General features: G+C 44.5%; 1 protein-coding gene across 1 annotated transcript in view; it reads right to left on the bottom strand.

Annotated features, from left to right (window-relative positions):
* Window positions 1-22,213, bottom strand: part of SMAD3 (SMAD family member 3) — a 78,390-nt gene extending 56,177 nt beyond the window's left edge. The window contains exon 1 of the mRNA XM_009945414.2: window positions 21,908-22,213. Coding sequence (XP_009943716.2) covers window positions 21,908-22,113 — 206 coding nt within the window. The 5' untranslated portion in view covers window positions 22,114-22,213. The remainder of the gene's footprint in view (window positions 1-21,907) is intronic.
* Between the last annotated feature and the right edge of the window lie 814 nt (window positions 22,214-23,027).

Here is a 23,027-nt window from a genome sequence, read left to right as displayed (position 1 = left end):
CTGATCCTGCTTTCAAAAACCAACAAACCTGGACATCTGAGCGTCCCGTAAATTTTGCTACAGCACATGACGAGTCTGGACATCTTCTCGAGGAGGACGTTAACACACCCACACATGGGGCTGCCGACCCCTGGCTGCTCAACCAAGAGCCAACCGGCCCGATCCTCGCCCCCCTCCTTCCCTTTCATGCGATGGAGGGCAAACTTTCTCTAGGAAAGATGGTGGCTGGAAATGGCCTGTCGCTACCACAAAGGCAATTCATCCAGTTTGCATCCTATCCCCCGCTTAGATCTGAAGAGCGGCTGGGGAAGAGGGCGGCTGGGAGCTGGCCCAATACTGCCCTGGAAGGCAATGGCAGGCTGCTTTCAAACCACAGCTTTTCCCTGCGGGGAACAGCCTGCCGACAGGAAACGGGCTCATGTGCTGTACAGACAATTAATAGTGAGGAATACGCTCCCACAAAGCGCTGGAGCCACCACAAGCTACTGCGTGCGTACGCCCAGGAAACTCAGAGCTTCAGAAGATGCTTGAACGCCTGCTCCTTGTCACAGAATCACAGAATGGTTTGGGTTGGAAGGGACCTTACAGATCATCTCGTTCCAACCTCCCTGCCGTGGGCAGGGACACCGTCCACTGGACCAGATTGCTCCAAGCCCTGTCCAACCTGGCCTTGAATGCTTCTGGGGAGGGGGCACGTTGTCCATGCATTATACCCTGGCTGGGCTCTCCTGTCTGTCCAAGGGACCCTGAACAGAAACAAGACAACCCTAAAATTCCCCCAGAGAAAAGCAAGATTACTAAATGCACATCATGCTACAGGTTTACCTAGGAATGGGCCTTGACAGTCTCCCACTGCTGAAAGAAAGAACAGGGCCCACTTAGCGCCCAGTTAGCAGAAGCTGGGCACCAATTTCCAGCTGTATGTGCTATTTTGAGAAGAAACATGCCAAAAGGTATGCAAGCAATCTTTCTTCTCAGCCTGAATTTGAATGCTTGGTTCCCGGGGTGCAACTCTTGGCCAAGTATTGACTCTAGCTGAAGAAACGAAGTGGAAATTAATCACATGGCCATTTTAAACAGCTTTCCTCCAGCTAACACGTTTCCAGATTTCCCCAGGCCCATCAGTTTTTTTCATCCAAAAAAAGAAAAAAGGTGTTTGGGCAGAGCTTGAAGATTTTCTGCATTTCTTCACGCTTTCCAGACCTGCAGAAGCCTGGTCAAAGCTACAGGTTGCGGTAGGTCCAGCAAGGCCAGACATGTTCATTGCACACCCATGAACAAACAACCTGCAAACGTGAGCTGCAGGTCTGAGACCCTGAGGAGGCATCTCAGCTATGACCCCTTTTGCAGAGTCGATTCACACACTGCGAGAACACCTGGGCAGCCCAATACAGCGGGTGTCACACCTTGCCAAAACTGCAAACTTACTCTGTGTGTGTAATACTGCAGATGCACACACGTTTCTGTCCGAGAAATCCTGAATGGCAATCCATCAGCTTTAAGCTTTGCCTACAGAGTTTTCACCACAACAATTAACAACACAGCTCTACATTGGAGACTGCCCATGCAATAACAAAAAAATAATAAGAGCTTCTAGCATTAATCACCTTCTGACAATTTCCACCACAACAGTTTATAATCCTATTTACTTTCATTCCCCAAAAGTGTCCAAGTTCATTCCGCACTGAAGTAAAGGTAAGAATGAAGCAAAGAAAGAATTCCACAACATGGCCATCATCCTCCGTCACACAGTTCAGTAGCAAGAACCCTTTTTCTCTACCCAAACCAGTAACGCTGGAGAGGGTTCTGTTAGCATTTCTAAAAGCTAAAGAAATAACAGGGACAGGAAGCTTCTTTTGGCCCTCATACCCCCTCAGGTGAATGCCACATTACTCGTCCTTCTGCTCATGGCCGAACAGTCCCCGTCACCCACCAGGTCTCTAGGCTTTGCAAGAGCCCATCAAGCAGTCAAAATGCATCTTCCCGATTATTCCCTGGAATTGCAGCTTTTCAGGTGCAAGAAGCTCAGAGCATCGGTCCAGTTCAGCATCAGTCTGGTGACTTCATGCCTAACTAGTCTTCAGCAATGCTTTGGATTCCTAAGCCACCTGAAGATCAGTCTGCCATCAGAAGTCCCAGTTTGGGCAAGTATTTAAATATGTCTTTCAGTCGTACTGCGATAAGCACTACACAGCCCTTAGAAAGTAGCTGACTGCCAAAAGCGAGGCAGATGTCTTCTGCTGGTTTAAACCACATAGGGTGAAGGAAAACTCCTTGCATCTCCTTAGAGTGTGTGCTCCTGACTGAGACTATAAACTAGTTTGCTTTGCTAAGCACTTGTAAAGCATATTTCAAATAATTATAATCTTGAGGTCTTCTCTAACGTTACCACAATGTATATTTATTAAGTTAAAAGCACGTGCGCTGCTACCAAACAGTTATTTAACATTCATTACAACTTGTCCAAGCAAGCCTTGTATGCTGTGTAATCGTATTCTCTTCAGGGCAGAAATGCTAAATGTATCTTGAAACAACAAGATACTGTTTTGTCCTAAGTTTACCCATAAAATAAATACTTTAACTGTTGTTAATATACGCCTTTCCCACACCCCTCCTGAAACTGTTAAAATCAGACTAGCATCTTAAATAAAAACAAAGATAAATTGGAAAGAATATAAGAGATCTTAAATTTCCATTTTTCATAAAATTACGGAAATCCCACTCAAATCCACACTCCGACTTGCTTCACCAGTGCTCATACGCATCGCACACGTGAGCTTGTTCAGCACCCAGCGTTGGTCTACTCCAGCACAGGAGATATGTTTTTTTTAATGAAACCTTTTCAGATACCTTCCTGGGCAACATGCCCACCTTCCCACAATAGCCCATGCTATTCAAAACTATTTCTCAGCAGAATCAGAAGTACTAAAAATAATCACTGGACTTCTCCAGGTGGAAAGAATCAAGGCTCTCGAGTCAGATGTCGGGCCCATGGCAAGCTGCCTCACCTCCCACTGCCTCTGCAGAGGAATCCGTGAAGTTTTGTTTCCACCGAGTCAGAATGTCAGGCCACGGGGACAGCCCTGTTCCAGCGTGCTCTCTCCCACCCCTCGCAAATCATGAGGCCAACCACAAACTTTCATTCGGAGTAAGTCAGCAATATATTACACTGCGCAAGCGCCTTGACCCTCTCAAAGCCAGCAGACCCAAAAGCTGTGCTTCTGGGGGCTACAAGGGCACAGAAAACAAAACATAAAAAACCCCCATCACAGGACAAAATTTGACTTCATCTGAGGGGTGGGGGACTTCCAGAGGCAGGTACAGGGTAAATTTTATCTCCAGTGAAAAAAATTAGAAGACCACAGCAGAATTAAAGACCACCACAACTCTGGGCAATCTGGTTTTAAGGTTTTCTCAAAATTTAGTTTCATTACTTTATTAGAGCAGAAATTTGGTTAATAAAAGGTAATTTTCTAGACATAGTATATTTAGGCTTTTCTAAGGCAACTGGCTGTATACAAATATATATAAGCATATATATATATTTGGTAAAAATAAACCCCCACAAAACCAGCTTAGGGCTAGAGAAAATGTATTAAAACAAAAGATCTAAGAATTTGTGTCCATTCTCTTAAGATGATGACCGAGTGATGACTGAATCACAGCAGTGTAAGAGTATGTTTACTGGAGGGGAAAAACTGAATACTGAAGGACTCTTCAGTCTAGCTGAGAGAGGTACAACGAAGCAATGCTGTGAGCTGACACCAGGCCAATCGCAGCTGAAAGACGGTAGCTTTTCTTTCTTTTTTTTTTTTTTTCTTAGAATGTGAGGAGACTATTAGCTGTTGAAAAAAAAATGGAGAACGTAGTGGAATCTCTGTCTTGGTATCTCTAAATGAAGACAGGGTGCATTTCTAGAAGACATGCTTGTACAGGTTACTAATGCCAATACAGAGGTCAAAACTCTACCCACAAGTCTGATTTAAAAGTGCACAGTTTACAAGATATCAGACTGGGTGATCTTGTTGCCATAAAGATAAAAAGACACTCTGAGAACTACAGTAAACTCTGCACAAGCAGGCAGCAGACTCACACAGAGATAGACAGAAATGGGATTATGCCTTCTAATGGCAACCTACTGTTAGACTAAATCAGAGGTGTAACACGAAGCTGCAGCCTTCCCAAGTCCCAGAATGCTCCAACTGGTTTTACATTTGCTTGCCAGTAGAGATGTGGTTTCTAGAAACAAGCAGCTAAACTGATTATCTGATGCTCCATTTTCTTTAAAAACCCAAAGAATAATATCAAGTATATATTTAGTAAGCAGACTGCAGTCACTGCAAGCCGAAAAATCACTTAAGCAATCCTCTCCAAAATACATTTAGAGTCCAAAGTAGCAGCAACCCCACTGTTAAACAGATCTGCTATGAAATGTAAAAAATAAAATTAAAGAAATATTACTGCAGGCAAAACAGCTCACCCAGAAGCACACGCATCTGAATACACCTCGGGCAATACCATAGCCATGCACGAGCAGCTGCAGCTTTTAGGCAGGGAATCGTACGGTTAGACTTCGACGTGTGATTAGTTCCACTGACTTACATGAGACTCAGTCTGGCAAGACTCTTCAGAACATGTCTGTCTTGAAGCGCGTGTGAATTTGGTGGGACCGTTATTACTCATCCTAAGTGTTCCCAGGGCCAAAGGCCTTCCTACAGCTCTACATGGACACAGGGCTGACCATGGGAAGCTCCCTGCAGGACTGAGATCATGGAAATCTGAATTTAAACAGAGTAGTTCTTAAAGGAGGGGAAGGTGATTAAAAAAAAAAAACCCAACAAACAGAGTGCACAAACACCAACAAGATTTCAGTGTTCACGCTCAGAGACAAATCTTCCCCACTCACACCCCTCCCCCACATTAAAAAAAAAAGACAAAAATAAACCACGAAGGAAAGGAAGGAAAAACCTCACATGTTTTTATGTTTGTTTTAGGCCCACTGCAGCAACTGCTTTACTTCGCTTTTATCTGCTTCTGTGGCGTTTGCTAGCCCTTGACTGTAAAAGCAAAGTACCCTACCCACAAACAGCCCAGGGTTTTATGCAGCAGGCAGAGCCCTTTGTTACCAATGGAAATGAGAGACAGGTGTTGATTGCAGCACGGACAGTAATTGCTATGCTCAGGGAACCTGGGAAGCAGAAATACCGGAGTCCCCGAGACCTTATTACAAAGATAGCTGTAAGCTGCTTCCCCCAGGCAGTTACCAGACCAGTCCGTGAGAAAATCAGTTCTGGTGACGACTATGGTTCACACACATACTGTAATAAACACTTCCAGATTTCATGTCTCGCAGCGTACTATTACTGTTATTCATTATTTGCTAAGAGATGACAGAAAGCTAAGTATAATAAACAAAAGAATAGAAGACTCCACAGCTCCCACCCCAGAAGCCTTAGACCGGTTCTGCACAGCGTCCCTCCAGGGTGCAAGTCAAGGCTGTTTTTCCCCTCTGCCTTTCCAACAGAATAAATGAACAAGTTGAGCAGCTTGTGATATTTGCATGCCTGGGGAGAGATCATCTGAACAATTTGGACAGCCAAAGTCTAAACAGTTTGCAAGCAGTAAAAACCAGCTAGTGACAAAGTCCTCTGCAGACCCCTCACCTTGCTGAGTATTGCGCTGAGAGTTACTGCAAGTGTTACGAAATGAATCAGTACTGACGAGCAAACCCTGTGATTTCCACAGTAGGCTCTTTCTAGTTATTTTCAGCTTAGAGATAATCCCACTTTTATTAGGTGCTGATCTATCACTTGAAGCATTGCTAGTGCACTGCAGAGGAAGGGACCAAATGCCAGAGAGTGAGAGGTTTAAGCTGAAATCATCACACAAAGGGCTTCAACTCAGGCAAAAAGGCGAGGAAAGCAACGCGACATTAACTAGAGACGCATACCAACACCAGCACCTCATGGTAACAATGTGTTACCATTATGTAAGATTCTTTTGATGTAACTTATAGGAAAAAGATTTTAAGAAGCATGTTTTCATTCAGTACGCTCAGGCACAATTGCTGTCAATGAGGGTTACACATCCCTGTTCGGAAACAGTCTCATCTCCAACTCAAGGCACGGTGGGGAGCTAGCTAATTTTCAATGAAGGAGAGAGTCCCGTAAAGTTATAACACTTCACATCTTCATTATCCAACATGTGTGGGTAGCAGATTATTGCACACAGGAAGGTTAGGCAACTGCCAGGTAATGTTGCCTCTTGTACAATTAGCTTATCTGTGTGCTAACAAATGCTCAAATTGCAGAGAGACGGACACGGTTAAGAAGACAGAGGAATATTTCAAAGGCTGCTCATCTCTTTACTTGCCGCACAAGGGTCACACACTGCTCACGTTCCACACGAAGAATGCCAAAACCCTGCAGAGTCCAGCACTGCCCGGACGGTTTTGCACCCACATTTCGCTTCGTTGTAACACCTTGCTCCAGCGTGCAAAACGCTTTCAACCCTCATGAACAGTGCTAGACTAAGGACATCTCATGAGCTCAAGTTCTTCATTAGAGGACATGACCACTAACAGGCTACTTACCTTACACAATGAGACAACATTTAGTCTCTTCTTTGAAGGGGACATCAAAAGGCATAAGGGAGTCTGCAGTTTCAGTGCTAGTCACTTCAGAGGCACCTTGTAAGGACAGTTACCAAATGGCCAACTGTAAGGGCTTTGCACGTGGTTAGACGCCTCCTCACCGAGGAATCACAACATATCTATTTGCTAATAAAGCTACAAACTCGTATTGAACGGTCCCTGGTAGCAACAGCGACAAGAAACTACCAGTCACTGGCGTAGGATGTGAGAAAACAAAACACTTCATCATAGTCACATTCTTCAAAGTCAAGCGGTTTGCCCAGTGAGTAATATTCCTGCAGTGGTTTGTAGGTAACAAGAACTATGCTTGTAGAAGTGGAAACCATAAATAAAATTATGTTATTGATGTATCATTATCATAATATGCAGAGATATGAATGCATAAAAGTACATGGAAATGAGATAATTCAGAGTTGTTGTTTCTGTTAACACTAACTTGGCTTCCAAACCACATGAACGAGACGCAGAATCATAAGATCATAGAATGTCTCAAGTTGGAAAGGACCGGTCAGGATCTTCTAGGCCAACTCCCAGGAGCACAGCTCGAGATGCCTGCTCTGTCCAAACCCACTCTGCCATTTACTGGCATATTAAGAAAATATTTGGGGTTAAAGTACAGGACAAAAAATTATTGACAAATAAAAGCAGAGGTTACTGCTATCACAACTTCCACCAACGTAATGCCAGTAGCTACGACAAGCTGGCTTGGATGCATCTGCCAGCCAACTGCATGCATTCACAGTGGCTTTCCATTTCTTCAGCCTGTGGAAAACTTACTTCAAATGTCCCGAAAGAAAAGACCGCGTGAGCGGTTTCGTCCGTGTAGAGTGCTGCACAACACACACAGAGTTTCCTCAGCCACCTCTTGTCCAGTCTCTGAAAAGGATTGCAGCAGATATAAACATACGCAAATTTTAAACACTTCACTTGCTTACTCCTCCTCCAGTCTTTTGTGCCAGGAGATAACACCAAAAAGCAAAACTAGAGAAACGTTCTCCTGTGAGCCAGCCTGCACACTGCATTCCCAAAGGGCTGCCAACTTCCGATCAAGCAGCAGACCTCGGTCCCCACAATAGCTACAAAACAAACTAGGCCTATCAGTTTTGGTGAACCAGGAGTCATGTTTGTCTCCTGTATATTCTAAAGACATGCTTACTCTAAAGAGGTTGAGTACCTTTGAGTAACAACCTCACTTGCTGTAAAAAAATAAAAATTAAAAAAAGACCTGCAAGCTAGCATTGGATCCAACTCAACATGAGGTGCAGTTTTTAACCAACAGGAATAAGTTACTGAATCATTGCTAGAAAATTTATGGGCTGTGTTTTGAAATAATCCTTGTCTTCTAAAAATAAATCTTCAGCGATTTAATTTATAGCAATACATTACATATGCAGTTACATTGCACCAACTTTCAGCCAGCTTTTGACAATGCTCAACCCTCAAATGAACCTAGAGAAATATTCTTCATAGCTCCAAGCAGCACAGTGACTGCAAACCAAAATTAAGGATGAAATATTGTATGATTTGTAAAATAAAGATATGATTCTAAAGCAAAAGTGTGACAAATTCTTCTGCGCTTCTCCAGTGAAATTCTTCTATGCTTCCCTCACAGTGATATAAATTCAGAGCTGCTCTGCAAGCGCAAAAGTGACAGCCTTGAAGTCACACCGATGAAAAAATACTTGACTTACTGAACTAATAACAAAAATGAAAGCCCACTCGGGCTTTAAAAGCAAGAACACCTATGCCTGGATTGTTTTGTGCATTGTCACACTAAGTCTTGCCTTTTGCTTTCATAACAAAGAACATTTTTGTTCATTTCCTTGCCCTCCAAGTAACCATCCTTCCCTGTTGTTTAAGGTTCTCAGACACTGCACAAGGAAGAAAAATAATATTTAAAGAAAACAAACTCACCCCAGCCCCTAAACAAACAACCAAAGAAAAGCCCACGCACACACAGAGAAGGCAAGTCACCAAGGCACAAATTAGCAGAGAGTCTACGGAACAGTTTTAGCAGGGCCACACAGCACCACGGCCCCTTCCCCGGGAGGGATGGAGGAATTTCACATCCATATGAACTAAGCACTCCATCCCTGTGGAATTCCCTGCTTTTACGCCCCTGAAGCAAGTCAAATCTCCGATCAGCATTAGAGCTAACTGGAAAACCATTATCCCATTATCTCATTTATGTAGGCACATGTACATGCTGAACAAGGGCTATTCATATTTTGTTCAAATGTTAATAGACCATTAACATTTTTTTTAATGAAGTTACAATACTTTCTTTTTTTTTTCCTCCATAGAATGGTTAATTAAAATACCAGTTTCTACTTGAAGCTAATTCTACTGGACACAAGTTTTTAATTTATATACACATATCTAAGAAATAATACACACACACACATAAAAAAATTATAAAATACTCAAAGAATTGTCCTAAAACTTCTAATGGCCTCTCTGCAGTCCTAAATTTTATACTTTTCCTCTCTTCTACTGAAATGCACAAAGACTATCAAAACGCATGTAAGCAATGGCTTCAAGTGCAAGCAGATCTTTCACTGTCCATCAGATAAATGGGAAACATATAAATTTTGAACATAAGCACTCAAAAGCCAATTGAATAACAGACTATTGGTGTTCATTAGCTCTACCTCCCACCTTTCCTCTTTCTTTCTCTTCTCGAATAGCTGGCCTGCCAGTACAGCAGAAACTCTGAAATGCCATCCTAAAAATAGAAAGGAAAAGAGTGGAAAAAAAAAAAAGGGGGGGGGGGAACGGGAACTGAGAGAATAAGCATAGTGAGAAGCTCTGTAATATAAAACTGTCTCCAGCTTCAAAGTCATCAGCCAATCATAATCCAATAAATGCTTTTTTTTTCCTAAAATCAGAACACTTAAAAGTCTATTTTTATTCCTGTTTAGAAGCAGCTACCTCAACAGGGCTTTCAAACCAGTAGAGCCTGGCATGCAAAGCAGTGACTTACAAAACTCAGTTTCACGCCATAATTTCCAAGGCCTTCACGTGCCTATACGGGCTTGTTGTGCCTGGCACACCAATGTTTTACAGCAGACACCATTAGCAAAAAATGGAGAACTAAAGGGAGGAAACAGAGTGGACGTTTACATGAAATTATTCTTCTAACCCAGAACACTATTTCAGGGTTCCCCCTTCATGACTGTACCTCATTCCACGTATCTAAATGGCTACACAGTTCTTCCGATATCCTCACACACATATTCTCCAAGTGCATTCATCAGAACTGCAATACTTATAGATAGGTTTTAATTAAGGCTTGCTCTTCTGGCCCTCAAACATACCAGTAAGAATTGCTAGGTATCCTTAAGGTACTGAAAAATCGAGACAATAGGGAGCTGTACCCATCTCAAGTCTGGAAAACACGCACACATAATGAAATACCATCTCTTGAGTATCCAGGAGGTCTATCCTCAGCCCTTCCACACTTTCATTGTGTGTACGTTGCCCAGTGAAGCTGTGAATGCCCCATCACTGGAAGCGTTCGAAACCAGGTTGGATGGAGCTTTGAGTAACCTGGTCTAGTAAAAGATGTCCCTGGCCACGGCTGGGGCCTGGACTAGATGCTCTTTGAAGGTCCCTTCCAACCCAACCCATTCTATGAGTTTGTGATTCTAAAACGCTAGAGGCCTCTTCCCATATTTAACTGAAAATTAGTTTTCTGAATATAACTATCAATGCTACATCATTAATATGATGTGGATTATTGGTAAAATGCAGAAAGAGCAGCTTTCAAATTGAGGTCTTTTTTTCCATAGAGAGCACGGGAAGATGCACTCTCCAGAGTAATGTCCCTTCTGTCTTGCACACGGAACCCTGCAGCAGGCCTTCGGATGCCTGCACCCTCATCGTTACTTTGCCTCTGCCCCCCAGGAGCCTCAGGTAAGGCAACCGAGTTCTCAGGACTTCACTCTCCCCATCAGCAAAAAGGGCTAAAAAACCTGCTGCTACAAAGAACTTTAAGATCTGTGGTAGGAAAAAGAGAGGTCACCAACACTCCCCCTTCAACAGTGCACGGGCCCTTCAACAGGCTGTGGCATGACCGTAATGAAAAGGTCTTCAAAAGGACTCCATGAATATTGTACAGCAAAGATGGTTTTATTTTTAAATGGGAGTAGCTGACAGCATATGAGCTTAATTGTTGTCCTTCATAGAAAGGAACCATTTAAAGCACACAAAGACTAATCCAGAGTTCGTTTTGCTCTCAGGAAATCTAAGTAACTATGATCTCAAGCTCTACTTCTCAATCCTCAATTTTAGTGAAGAGATACATTAAATATACCGTTTCCCACAGCAAGAATTCAAATTCAGCTTGCTTCAATACCTTTGAAAAGAACATATATTTCAAACTTGTGAATGATTTAAAAGAGAAAGCTTAATAATGTCATTTCCAGCCAGATGGCCAGCTATTGGTTTTCAGTCATCTCTCTCGGAACAATTCCACCAGAAGTCTTCAGATGCAAAGGAGTTACAAAGCAAATAGACATGAGTGCCCAGCACTCTCAGGGGCTGCCAAAAGGTTTGGAAAAAAGACACGGCTGTAGGTATAGAAATGTTTAGTTTTTCCAACTTGTGTTGCCGTGGGTCGTGGTTGTAAGAGTCCACAAGCAACAGCACAATCGCTTGACAGACACACATTTATTTCATTTAACATTTTGTATTTGGATGGCATTAAATTCACATATGGTTATATAATATTACTTAAATGAAAACATGAGGCTACATGTATAGTGTTTCCCCTGGACCTGTGCTACCAGACTTCAAACTTAAGCTCAGCAGCAGACCACTGTGGTATGATGTGTATCAACCAGTCAAAATATTCCATGTGTACAGGAGGCACCAGCACAGAGATGAATAGATAAATATTATGCAGACCCAGTTAAGGTTTACCACTAAGGTTTACCACTAAGCATCTACGGAATTCTAACATTCTCACTGACGTAGCACCTACATATTTTCACAGAAAGTTTCCAACAAAAATTAAAACTGCTTCCTTAGTACGCATGAGATGCTGAAGAGCAACAGAGAGCTTTTTAAAGTAGCAAGGTATTGGGTTTTGCAACCGAGTCTACCGTCTGAGATTTTAAGAGCTCTTCACAACTGTCGTTAAGCCCTCTGACATCCCTGTGAGGCAAGTACTGTATTTGCCAGGTAATTAAGAGTGAGGTGCAAGCAGGTTAAAGGTTTTGCTCGATGTTACGCAGTGGTATGGAACAAAACCCGATGTTTTCAGTCTTCCCTAACCACAATGTACATTCATTACGCAGTAATCCACAACTGAAAACCTATCTTAATTCAGTTATGACTCGGAAAAATAAAGATGCAATTGCAACTCTATACATGAACTTTCAGCCTGTAGTTCTACCAAACAAGTAAAACCAGATTTGGGAAAAAGCTTCAATGATCCACTGTCTACCTACACACAAGATATTTATGGCATCTAATTCAGAGCAAAGCTCAAAAAAGTTTTCAGACTGCCAGCAGACTTCTACGGGCGACAGAAATCAGCTATCAAATAGTATTAGCTTTGATCACCAGACAGTGATTATCTACTTTTTTTAAAAATTTACATTTAGTTCTTTTGCAAAGCTTGTTTCTAATGCAGTGGTTTCAAATCAGCTGGTTTCCACTTTCGACCACTCTAACAGTCATCTTCTGGAAAAAGTCCACTGGCCACAAAAAAAAAAGCAACAAAAAGTTGAAAAGAAAACAGTAATATTAAACAGGCCAAAAAGACAGTTTTGACTTACAGTGAAGCTTATGTTCAGTAAGTCAGGTAAATTTAGGCCCAAGGAGCAGATCTGTAGAAAGATTAAGCAAATCATATGCAAATTTCACCACTCCAAGCTCGTGAAACTCTAACAAGGTAATTAATCTGGGGTCTCCAGAGTTCACGGGAGTTTCGTTTGACGGTTCCAGGCCAGCAGCAATAACTACTGTAGACCTTTCCTCCAACAGGCTGCTGGCCAGGGGAGAAGACAGCAAGGCTAGATGTTATTAGCAGACCTTGCACTCTTCCGAGTTCAAGGCCTGTAATTGTGGGTGGGCTTTAAGCCGGCCACGCAAGAGGAGACCCCTCACAACCGGTATTTGTAGAGCTGTGCAGCAGGGGAGGCAGGAAGGGGACTGAGGGAGAAGCACGTTATGAGAGCTTCACTGTTGGTACGCAAGTGGGTTAAAAATGGTTAGGAAGGAAAAAAAAAAAAAAGGAAAAGAAAAAGAAAAAGAAAACAAAACCTCACAGTGAGAACAGCCAAATGCTGCCTTCTGCACAGGATCAGGAGCCCCTGCCAACGCCAAACCCACTGCCAGTGGTATCTCAGCTACAAAACGTGGAGGGCCTCTGCCAAGCCACACTAGCGCCCATCAGAAAACCCTCAATGAAACACGAGCGAGAACTCCTCCGAAAACGAAATGCTTTGCAGAGAAGTATCATTTTCAGCAAACTTCCAGCTAAATCCTGCCTGGCTTCCTGCCAGATTTCCAGCCCCGGGCTGACAAATCCACTCTTCACGGGACTGGAGCCCTCAGGTCTCGCAGGCTCTGCTGGGCAGGCTTCAAGTCCTGCAAAGTAGAACCCACAGAAGCCCCAAAAGTCCTGAAATTAAAAGAGAAAAACGGAGAATATTCAACCCACAAACACCTCTGTCCTCCCTTTTCAGTTGACTGCTTTCTTGTGCTGGCCTGATTCTCCTTTCACTTGCATGTAAATCAGAAGTAAATTTACTGAAATCCATGTAATTACACAAATGCAAAAGGGGTGGGAAAATACTCGGACTCCAGCTGCTTATTAGCTTTTCTTTTAGGCAAAGAGTGCTTTTTAAGCACTGATACAATTTTTCAGATACTGTTACACGTGTGCTACAAATTGGCTATGCGTCTGACTCAAGGGGAAGAACAATTTGTTCAACAAATAATAAGAAGAAAAGGACCTTCCTGTACAGTTCCACATGTATGGAAACCACAGACTTTGTATCTCTATGAAAGAAACCACATCTGGTCTTTCAGAGTATAACAAAATTAAAGGTGCTTGTAGTTGGGTCTTCCCACACAGCAACATTTAAAATCCAGTTATGGAGGGAGAGGAATCTTGGCAGAAAAGTGCTCTCTAGCTGTTGAGTAGGTAAGGCAACAACAGTTGCACATTCATCACAAAAACAAAGAGGCATTCTCATGTTCTGCAGATGTCTTCTACTAAGCCCAATATTTTTGTGAACTTTAACTGTTCTACATCAGTGAAGAGTAAGTGAATTTCTCTTTTCATGTTCAAGCAACTAGAACAGGAAGGACGAAGGTTTTCCGCTTTTATTGTGAAAAAGGAGAGTCAGTATCAGCATCCTTCATTCAACCATTGCTGGCTGCCACTTCACCACGAAGGAGGAAATTTCTGTTTTGATTTCCCTTTCTAAAAAGATTGTGTTACAGTTAGTGAACATCACCAACTCAAAGATAATCTCCGACCTTTCCGATGACACAACTTGTAAGCAAAAATTTAATGACATTTTCAGATTAGATGATAACTACAAATTATGAAGCAATCTAAGCATGGTCCACCTAATGCCCTGACCCCAAGATTCTCCTTGGGGACCTGGAAGCCTGAAGGAAACAAGGGCCCCAAGCAGAGAGACCAGTTCTCCTGACACCTTGTCCCCTGCAGTCTTCTCTCCAGAATTCACAGCCCTCACCATTTGTAAACTGATGCACATTGGAGGACCAAAAAGCAGATGCTCCCGTTCACGGGGTCAGGCACAGGGCCCATCTGCTGCGAGTGTGCAGGTGCCCTAGGACAAGGTAGGCACACACAGACTCCAGCCACATGACTACCTGAAACGTGCCACTTCTTTGCCCTCATAACCCCTGTGCTGAACAGCAAGTGAGCTGTAAAGGTATTTCTAGCAACAAATAAAAGTTATCAAGATCACATTTCCTAGACTGATACAGGTTAGAGTTCCAACAGATGGGTTTTATTGGATTTGTATGTTCTTTCACGAGGCTCACCAATGAGATTTATAATTTCATCGTGTCTTCCACACCAACAGCAGCTCCTAATGCTTTAAAAATGCAACCAAATTGACTCCTCGTAGAATAGCATGCTGCTGAACACAAGCAGGCTGAAGAATCAAACTCACAAGGAACAACTACTATTCTCTCCCCTTGCTTCCTGGTGTCCTTCCCCCGATGCTGCTCCTGTCCACTGACCTCTGCTACCTGACCTGTGTGTTCCTGATACACGCGAGGCCAGACTCTGCAATCATCGCTCATGCTGAGCAATGCCTCTTCAAGTGGAGATTCTCGTAGAGAAAGGAATGGTGGTTCAATTCTTGGAGCAATTGCTGGGTCATACAATCCCACAGATCTCCCGACCTACTCATTTTGAACAGCCTAAGGTCTGTCTGCACCACACGCAGCCATGTAGGACAGAGAAACTTACTTCGTCACTAAATGAGAAAGTGTGGATACCTGGAACTGTGTAGCTACAGCAGCTTAGGTTTATCGGGCTTCTTAGTGGATGATGATTCTGGAGCTCACGCAGTTCCTGGGAGATCCTCCAAAAGCAGGTCATTATTTCCTACCTGGCTGGGCCCTTGCTAAGGGCTACTTTATTTCCCCCGCCCCCCCCCCCCCCCCCTTTTAATGGGGCTCGTATTACCATGCACAAGTAGTCTGTTTCTGCTCACATGCGTGACCTACGCTGCTGAAGGATCAAGCCTTTAATACAGAAAGAGCGAGCTCTGGCTTTTCATCCCGTTTCTACAGGGCCACAGTACCAGCAGCAACCAAACTTTCCTTCCTGCCTAAGGGCAAGTCCCATCGTTCTGACTGGGATGGTGAAGAGATGGGTGAGCAACCGAGGATCAGGTCTAAAAGGCTTCCAGACACCTTTACAGGCAGTATTAAGTGCAACAATTGACACATCATTGTCTCTCCAGCTGCAAAGAAGAAAGTTGTGCTACCAGTCACAAGAGCCCAATTATCAACAACTTCCTTGTCTTTATGTTCAGACTCCAGTCGCATGTAAGAAAATGTAATTAGCAAACATTTGCTAAGCTTGGTGGAGTCAGCCTAGCAGAACTGGAGTGTCTGGACAAGAACCTCTGCCCAGCCTTTATTCCCCTCGCTCCTCTCTGCTCTCTTCACTGCCAATCAACACAATCAGCTTTGGACTGGAAACAGCTTTTTACACAGCACATCAAGGCAGACAAGGACAAAAGTTAATTAGGACTATTCATAAGTCTTCCTGGAAGAGAGTGCTGCATCCCATCCCTGAAAATTTAATTGCACTCAATAGAAGAAAGCTAGAAAAAAAAATAATAAAAAAATTTAAAAATAGGAAAACATAATTTGGGAATAAAATCTGATTTCAATTTAATTCAAGCACCATTTGGCCCTATTTATTTCATAAAGTAGTTCATGCAGGATAATGGCATTATTGTGCATCTAACAGCATTAGAAGCTCCTAATAAATTAACAAGTGAAAATTAATGGCTGCTCAGTTCATTAAATATTGTTAATTTTATTTCTGTTGCAATAATATAGCAATCACAGGTTTACATTATTAAACCAATATTTATTAGAAGAGCTCATTTTAATTGGATCCCTGATGTGATAATCCCGTACAGTGTGTATTTCTTGATTTCATCAATTTTTTGCATTTATTTCTCATTATATTTAAATGACTGCAATGTTCAGGGTCTTTTCCTAATACTATAAAAGTTAAGCAACCATTTTAAACAAGTTATTTCACAAAGATTCAACACTTACTACACAATATAATGAGAATCTTATGAGTCCCTTCGGGACCTATTTTAAATATTTTAGTCTCTTGAGAAAGAGGGGAAGAAAAAAGGCAGAGATATAAATATTTGACAATATCTCAACAAATAGTAAAATACATATTTTCCCCTTAGCCCATCACTGTTCTATATAAACATCGCTGTGTTGTCTTTCAAGTCAAGAGGAGTTTTACCACCGGTTTTAATGCAAAATGTTAGCTGGCGGCACATCTCAGGAAGAAAAAAGAAATGTATTGACAAAAGGTTTTGAATTGCATTGGCTTCTGCCAAAGAGATTACAGATGTAAGACTCTTACTGAGGGCTGGGTCTGACGTGCTATTCCAGCAGCGGCTACTTTGAGGGATGGGGCTGCGACGCTGGACAATGCTTTCTCCCCTGACCTCCCACCTTTCTCCAGCTCCTTCATCTCTGCCAACACCACTGAACGCGTAGTCGCTCCCTAAATGGTTGTATCAACATCACTGCTTTGGTGTAACAGTAGCGTTTTGGTTTTTAAGATGGCATAGGGTGGACTAGAAGCCAACTACACACACAATTATCCACACGAATACAAGACGGAGTAACTCCAACGCCAGAGTTGGGAGAAGAGGCTGGAGGGGCTGCGGGGAGGGGGAACCTCTGTGCCCGGAGAGTGGGGTTTGCCCTGTGGGGAGATGACAAGGAGGAAGAGGAGGAAGGTACTGATGGACCAGTGGGACTGCAGACAGAAAGTACACCTGACTAAAGGCCCGTGTCCACTTACATACTGTATTTTCACCTTTAGACCTGATCTGCAGCCACACTAACGCCACAAAACTTGCAAAGCGGTGTCTGCCCTGCAGCTATCACTGCCACAGCTAAGCTAGCTCACGTGGGTACTGCTAGCAGCACAAAGGTTAGGACAGGGCTGTAAAAACCTGCCCATAAAGCCAGGTCAGTACATAGGTTAGCACACGCAGTTTTGTAGCAGTAAAATTACCGGCAACAGGGAGCTAACAGGTACAATGGCAGCTCGACTGTGTTTGCTCACAGGGACTGTACTGTTACTGTCTTCAGTGGACCACCGTTAATGATAATCTAAAGTGCAGACACTCTTAAACAAGTCTATGCAATATTAAAGCTCCTCACATACAGGGACAGGCCAAATTGAAAACAAGGTAGTTTAAAAGCATTAAAAAAAAAAAACCACAAACACAACAACAAATTTGCACGTGGACACACAAAACTCTGACTGGTCCTTTGCTTATTCCTGAAACCAGACGGGCACCAGTCTCCAAAGCAGAAGATATTTCACAGTCACTTACTGTATTTACAGTTTTCATATTTTCCTGGTATCAAGCCAATCCTAAGAACACGGTCGATTCTTGTAAACATTGTGCGGTCAACTACCAACACAACAGAAGGTATGCTCACGCCCAAGAAGTTCCTAAAATCACTTGAGTATTGTCCGTGGTCTTCCCCACCAAAATGTAAATCGTTTAAGGAACACCTTATTGAGCTGCTTTTACAAAGCAAACGTGCCATGTTTCCATTTTAGTTGGTACATTCTGCCCTTATCAGATGAGTTCCACAAGAAACAACACCCGCCTCTCTTCAAAACTAGTTTCTAAATTAAAAAAACACCACTTAAAAGAAGGTGTTCCTTACATACAAGAATCCTGGCTCCCCTAAAACCACTACTGATAGAAAAAAAACCCCAACAGTAATAAGTTCAAAAGAAAAATATGCATATGAAAATGTATCACAAAATGTCATGAGATTTATGTCTTAATATTTGTAGTACCACTGAAGCTCTAGAAATACAGCATTTACTATCTTGTCTGCTATCAGCAAGACTATATATACTGCACAGCTTTTAGAAATTACTAAGTGCTCATCACATGACCCTGGTTTCTGCAGTTCAGACACCTGCATAGGTAAAAAGTTAAACACTCATCGCAGTTCAGCCAAACACACTGTATTTCTAGGGCAAAATGCTGACAGTTTGTCAGGTGCACAGCACAGCCTCTCTGGAGACCAGGAATAGAGTTAGAAACTTGTTGCTCTTCTCCCAACGATGAAGTCCATAGGGTTCTGCAGGTATAAAGTCAGCTGTAGACTTTGCTGCCCTCAGATTAACACTTACCGTACTCTTTAGTCTCAGAAGTAAATACAGCCATCAAAAACTCAAAAAAGCTGACTGCAGCTGGAGCTGACCTAAGCTTGCTCACAGAGCAAAGCCGAGAGGCCGCAGCTCAAAAATGCCCATCCTGAAAGCTAGGCTTTCAAGATCAACGCAAGTACTACAAAGGATGTATTTTAATGGGCAAAAGAATGTGTGTTTTCAACTTTATCACCCAACACAGAATGAAAAAATGTCTTACTGCCATGCAGACCCAGCTGGCTGCAACTCACTAGGTCAGCTCCTGACACCAAAGCTGAGTGCGTAGAGGTTTAAAAGCAGCTCCCTTCCGAAGGACAGGCTTTGGCAGCAGCACGCCCGAGGAGGAAAGGAGGGAGGGAGGGAGGAAGGTCCTCTGAACAAGCCACTCTGTCGAGCACCAGTAGCTGTGGCACAAGAAACAATCAGATGGTTTGAGGCTGGTAGGTTTTTCAGCTGGAAATTACTTCTTGCTCCAGCAGAAAAAAAAACAAGAAGGAAAAATCCTGCCAACATCGGAGTGTTACACTGAAATACCTGAAGGTCTCTCCAGCCTGTTGCTGTCTGCCACAGGTCCTTCCAACACAAAAACCTGGAGCCCGAGGTGTCTGTCACATCATCTTACAAATGGAGCACTAGGAAAAGTAACACATGCTGAACAAACATACAAAAGCAAATAAACTATTCATCGTTTAATAATCTGTCAGGAGACAGAATGCAGTATGTATATTTCCAATTCCAAGTAGATAAAAATGACAGCAGGAATAAATTTGGTATTCTAATTCCTTAGCCCTACAACAAAAATTAATGGTTTTTTTGTTCTTTCTTAAAGCAATCCCACCTGATCACTACAGGAATTTGCTGTGTAGCCCTTATTCCCGTGAGCAACGTTTCTGCAAAGCTCAAGCACTTTTACATCTGAAACTTGCTTCGTCTCATGGATACAATAGCTAATTTTGGACTTATCCTACTCCTGCTGGGCCAGAGTCATCACTGGCATAGCTCCACTGTAATTCAGTCTACTGATGCATTACAGACAATGCACAACATGACCTAATCCTTAACGATGGTTCCCCCCCCCCATACTTATTTGACTAAATAGTAAAATGAAATATGTAGAATTATTTTAAAAAAACCCATAAGAATCAAACTAAAACCATACTAAAATCGTCTTGCAAATGCTAATTTCAAATGACACGATAATCAGATTTACAGATACACTAGGACAAACAGCACAGTCCAGAGGAGAAGATACCACTCTTAACGTCACAAGGCCTGGTTACAGTTCCAGCTCTGCCACTGCCTTCCAGACAAGCTGTTTCACACATCCACACCATTCTGCAATCTCTGATACACACTGACCTCTCAGCACGCTGCTGCAGAGGGTCCAGCACAGACCAACCTGACCACGCTCATTTGGCTCTCTGTAACGCACATCCTCAACAAAAATAAAAGTACACATGAGGTGGTGTGTTTAAAAACTAGTGCCAAGGCATAAGGAGGTGCCATCAAAATATGCTGACACTTCCCCCATACCAAGGTTTAAGATCTGCAGGATCTAGGCTCTGTGTCATAAGTGAACATGAAATATTTTAATTTCTGTGCAGATTTCCTTTAACAGAGCAAGGTCTAGGAGAAACAGGCATTCACTTCCGCGCAGTAGGAAGAGCCAGGACAATCTCTGGAGGTGATATTTATGACTTGTGACATCTGCTTGCTTTGCTACTCATTTTCAAGCTTTAAAATTATTTTTCCAAATTAAAGCACTCTACTCCACCCATCTCTTTGCTTCCTTTGAGTCACAAAATATCAAAACCTTCCCCCCTTATCTAAACCACCTTGTTACCAGCAAAAGAAGTAACAGGCTTCAGGCTCTGCTCCCTAACAGGTCAGCATCAGCTAGACACAATACCCAGGTCACATCAGCAGGGCCGCTCAAGTCATTTTCTCCTTTTCAAATGGTAAGTATTTCAGGGAAGTGGTTTAAATAGGGCATTATCTGCATGTAAAGCACACTGCTTACCAAGAATTTAAAAATACAGGTTTTAAGGCATTTGTATCAGGTGGCAGCTCTACAGGTTTTGATATCTGCTTCAGCTAGGCAAAGCCAGAGTGACTCTAACAAAGGCTGAGACGTCTACTTGCATTACTGGACAAAATCTTGGCCACGGTCATTCAGCACCAAAAAGATAAGGAGACTTTATTTTTCCTTTAAAAAAACCCCACTACAGTTGCTGGAAGAAAATTTTAGGAGTTCCAAATAGCCACATTTCTAAGCTACTTGCTTCACTTTTTCATGCAACAGATGCTGCTTTGTATTAGCTACTGCATATTAAATCATTCTGACAACCAAGAAAGCATACATTTGTTTGCGCGAGAGAGAAGCATGAATACACACACACAGAGATATCTTCTCACGCAGAAGCATACAATTATGCAGCGTTCAAATATTTGGGATGAACTTTGGCCTTTGTTTAAAAAAAACCCCAAGCAACCCTCAAACAATCAGTAACAGAATCGGCAGTCATCTGGCCGAGCTCACAGAAATCCACAAATCTTCAGCAATAAAACTCTGCTCCTGGCCAGCTATCTGAAAGTTACTTGGAGATTTTTTTTCTTAGATGGGATACTTATCCATGCGTCCTCTAGGATTTATAATGGTCTTGTGGAGAGGCTAAAAATAACGTTAACTCAAAAAATGGAAAAAGAAGTTGGTTCTGTTCATACTCGCACGCTTTTTTTGGGCTCCAAACAATCCCCTTCAGCTGTGCCATTCGCCCTCCCGATTTTAAAAGTAATTTGAAAGCGTACGCACAGCAGGGCTCTGACCCACCTCGTCAGAGTCATTTCTGTCCAGCCAACATGGAAGGAGCCAAGCAACCCAAACAAAACCATTCTCCCCGATACATTCACCAGAGGAAAACCTGAATGTAACAGCGCTGGAGGACACGCTGAAACTTCTGACCTCCACCATATCTGCCCTCCAAAGCTCCCAAGTTTGGGGGTTGGCGTTTCTTTTTCCCTTCCATCTCGGCTGGAGACGAATTCTCTCCCCTACGTCCCCCTCTTACTTTTTCTCCCTCTCTCGCCACCAGCCAGAGAGCCCGTTCTGCAGCCGGGTTTTGCCGCTTTTCTCTCTTTTTTTTGTTTTTAAACTCCACACAGAGCCAGGGCAGAGCACGCAGGGGAGGACCAGCACCGGCGGGGCTGCAGAGCCCTCTCCTCACCCCCCCCGAGCCCGCCGAGCCCCTCGGCAGAACGCTGCTCCCCGAGGCCTCCGGGCCGCCCCCCGATTTCCCCCCGCTCACCTGGGGATGGTGATGCACTTGGTGTTGATGTTCTGCGTGGTGATCGCCTTCTCCAGCTCGTCCAGCTGCCCCGTCTTCTTCAGCTTCTTCACCAGGCTCTTCACCGCCTTCTCGCACCATTTCTCCTCCTGCCCGTTCTGCTCCCCTTTCTTCCAGCCCAGCAGCCGCTTGACGATGGGAGGGGTGAACGGCAGGATGGAGGACATGCTGGCTCGCCCGGCCCGGGGCCTCGCCGCTCTCCCCGCTCCGCGCAGGCCCCGCCGCGCCGCGGGGCAGCACAAAGCCCGGCCCCGGGCGGCGGTGGCCTGGCCCGGCCCGGCGCCTCTCCCCTCCTCCGCCGCCGCCTCAGCGCCTCGAGCCCGCGGCACCAAACTTCGCCCGGAGTTCGCCGCCTCTCGCCGGCAGCGGCAGCTCCCTCCTCCCCCTCCCGCCCCGCTCTGCCTGCGCGGAGAGGCGCCCACTCCAGCTCATTCCCAGTCTGTCTCTCATGCAAATTGCCTGCTGGCCGCCCCGGCCCGGCTTCCACCCCCTCCTTCCCTCCCAAACGCGCTCACTCACGCCGCCGAGGGAGGGAGGGAGAGAGGGCGGGGAGGCGGCCGGCCCGCCGGGAACTCCGCTTCCCCCCGTCCCCCCCGGGGCAGCCGCCGCGCTCCCGGCACAGGCCCCCCGCTCCCCGCCGGGACGGGGCTCCCCCTCCCTCCCTCCCGGAGCCCCCTCAGCGGCGTCGCTGCCTTCCCGCCGCGACCTCCCTCGGGAAGCTCCCCTCAGGGCCGCCGCGGCGGGAAAGGAGCGTCCTCCCCCCCCCCCCCGCCCCCGGCCTTCCCCTCAGCGCGGGGACCCGCCGAGGCGGCGGCTCCGTCCCCCTCAGGGCCGCGGGCTCAGCGCGGCCATAGAAGCCCCGAAGCGAGTTAAGGAGGGGGACGGCAGCCGAACCGAGCACAAGCGGCGGAGTCCCGCTGGGCGAGGGGAAGGGACCCCTCGGGCAGCGCGGGGTGGACGCGGCCCCCTCCGCGGCTCTTTCCTCTGTGGGAAGGCGCGTTTCCACCCAGAGACAGCTGAGCACAACCCGGTCAGTCACGCTCAGACAATCAGCAGTTTTTGTTTTCAACCCCTTTAATTT

Source organism: Opisthocomus hoazin, chromosome 10 (genome assembly GCF_030867145.1).
Source record: "Opisthocomus hoazin isolate bOpiHoa1 chromosome 10, bOpiHoa1.hap1, whole genome shotgun sequence".
Lineage (NCBI taxonomy): Eukaryota > Metazoa > Chordata > Aves > Opisthocomiformes > Opisthocomidae > Opisthocomus > Opisthocomus hoazin.
The sequence above is the reverse complement of the archived record's forward strand: the minus strand, read 5'-3'. Positions and strand labels throughout refer to the sequence as shown.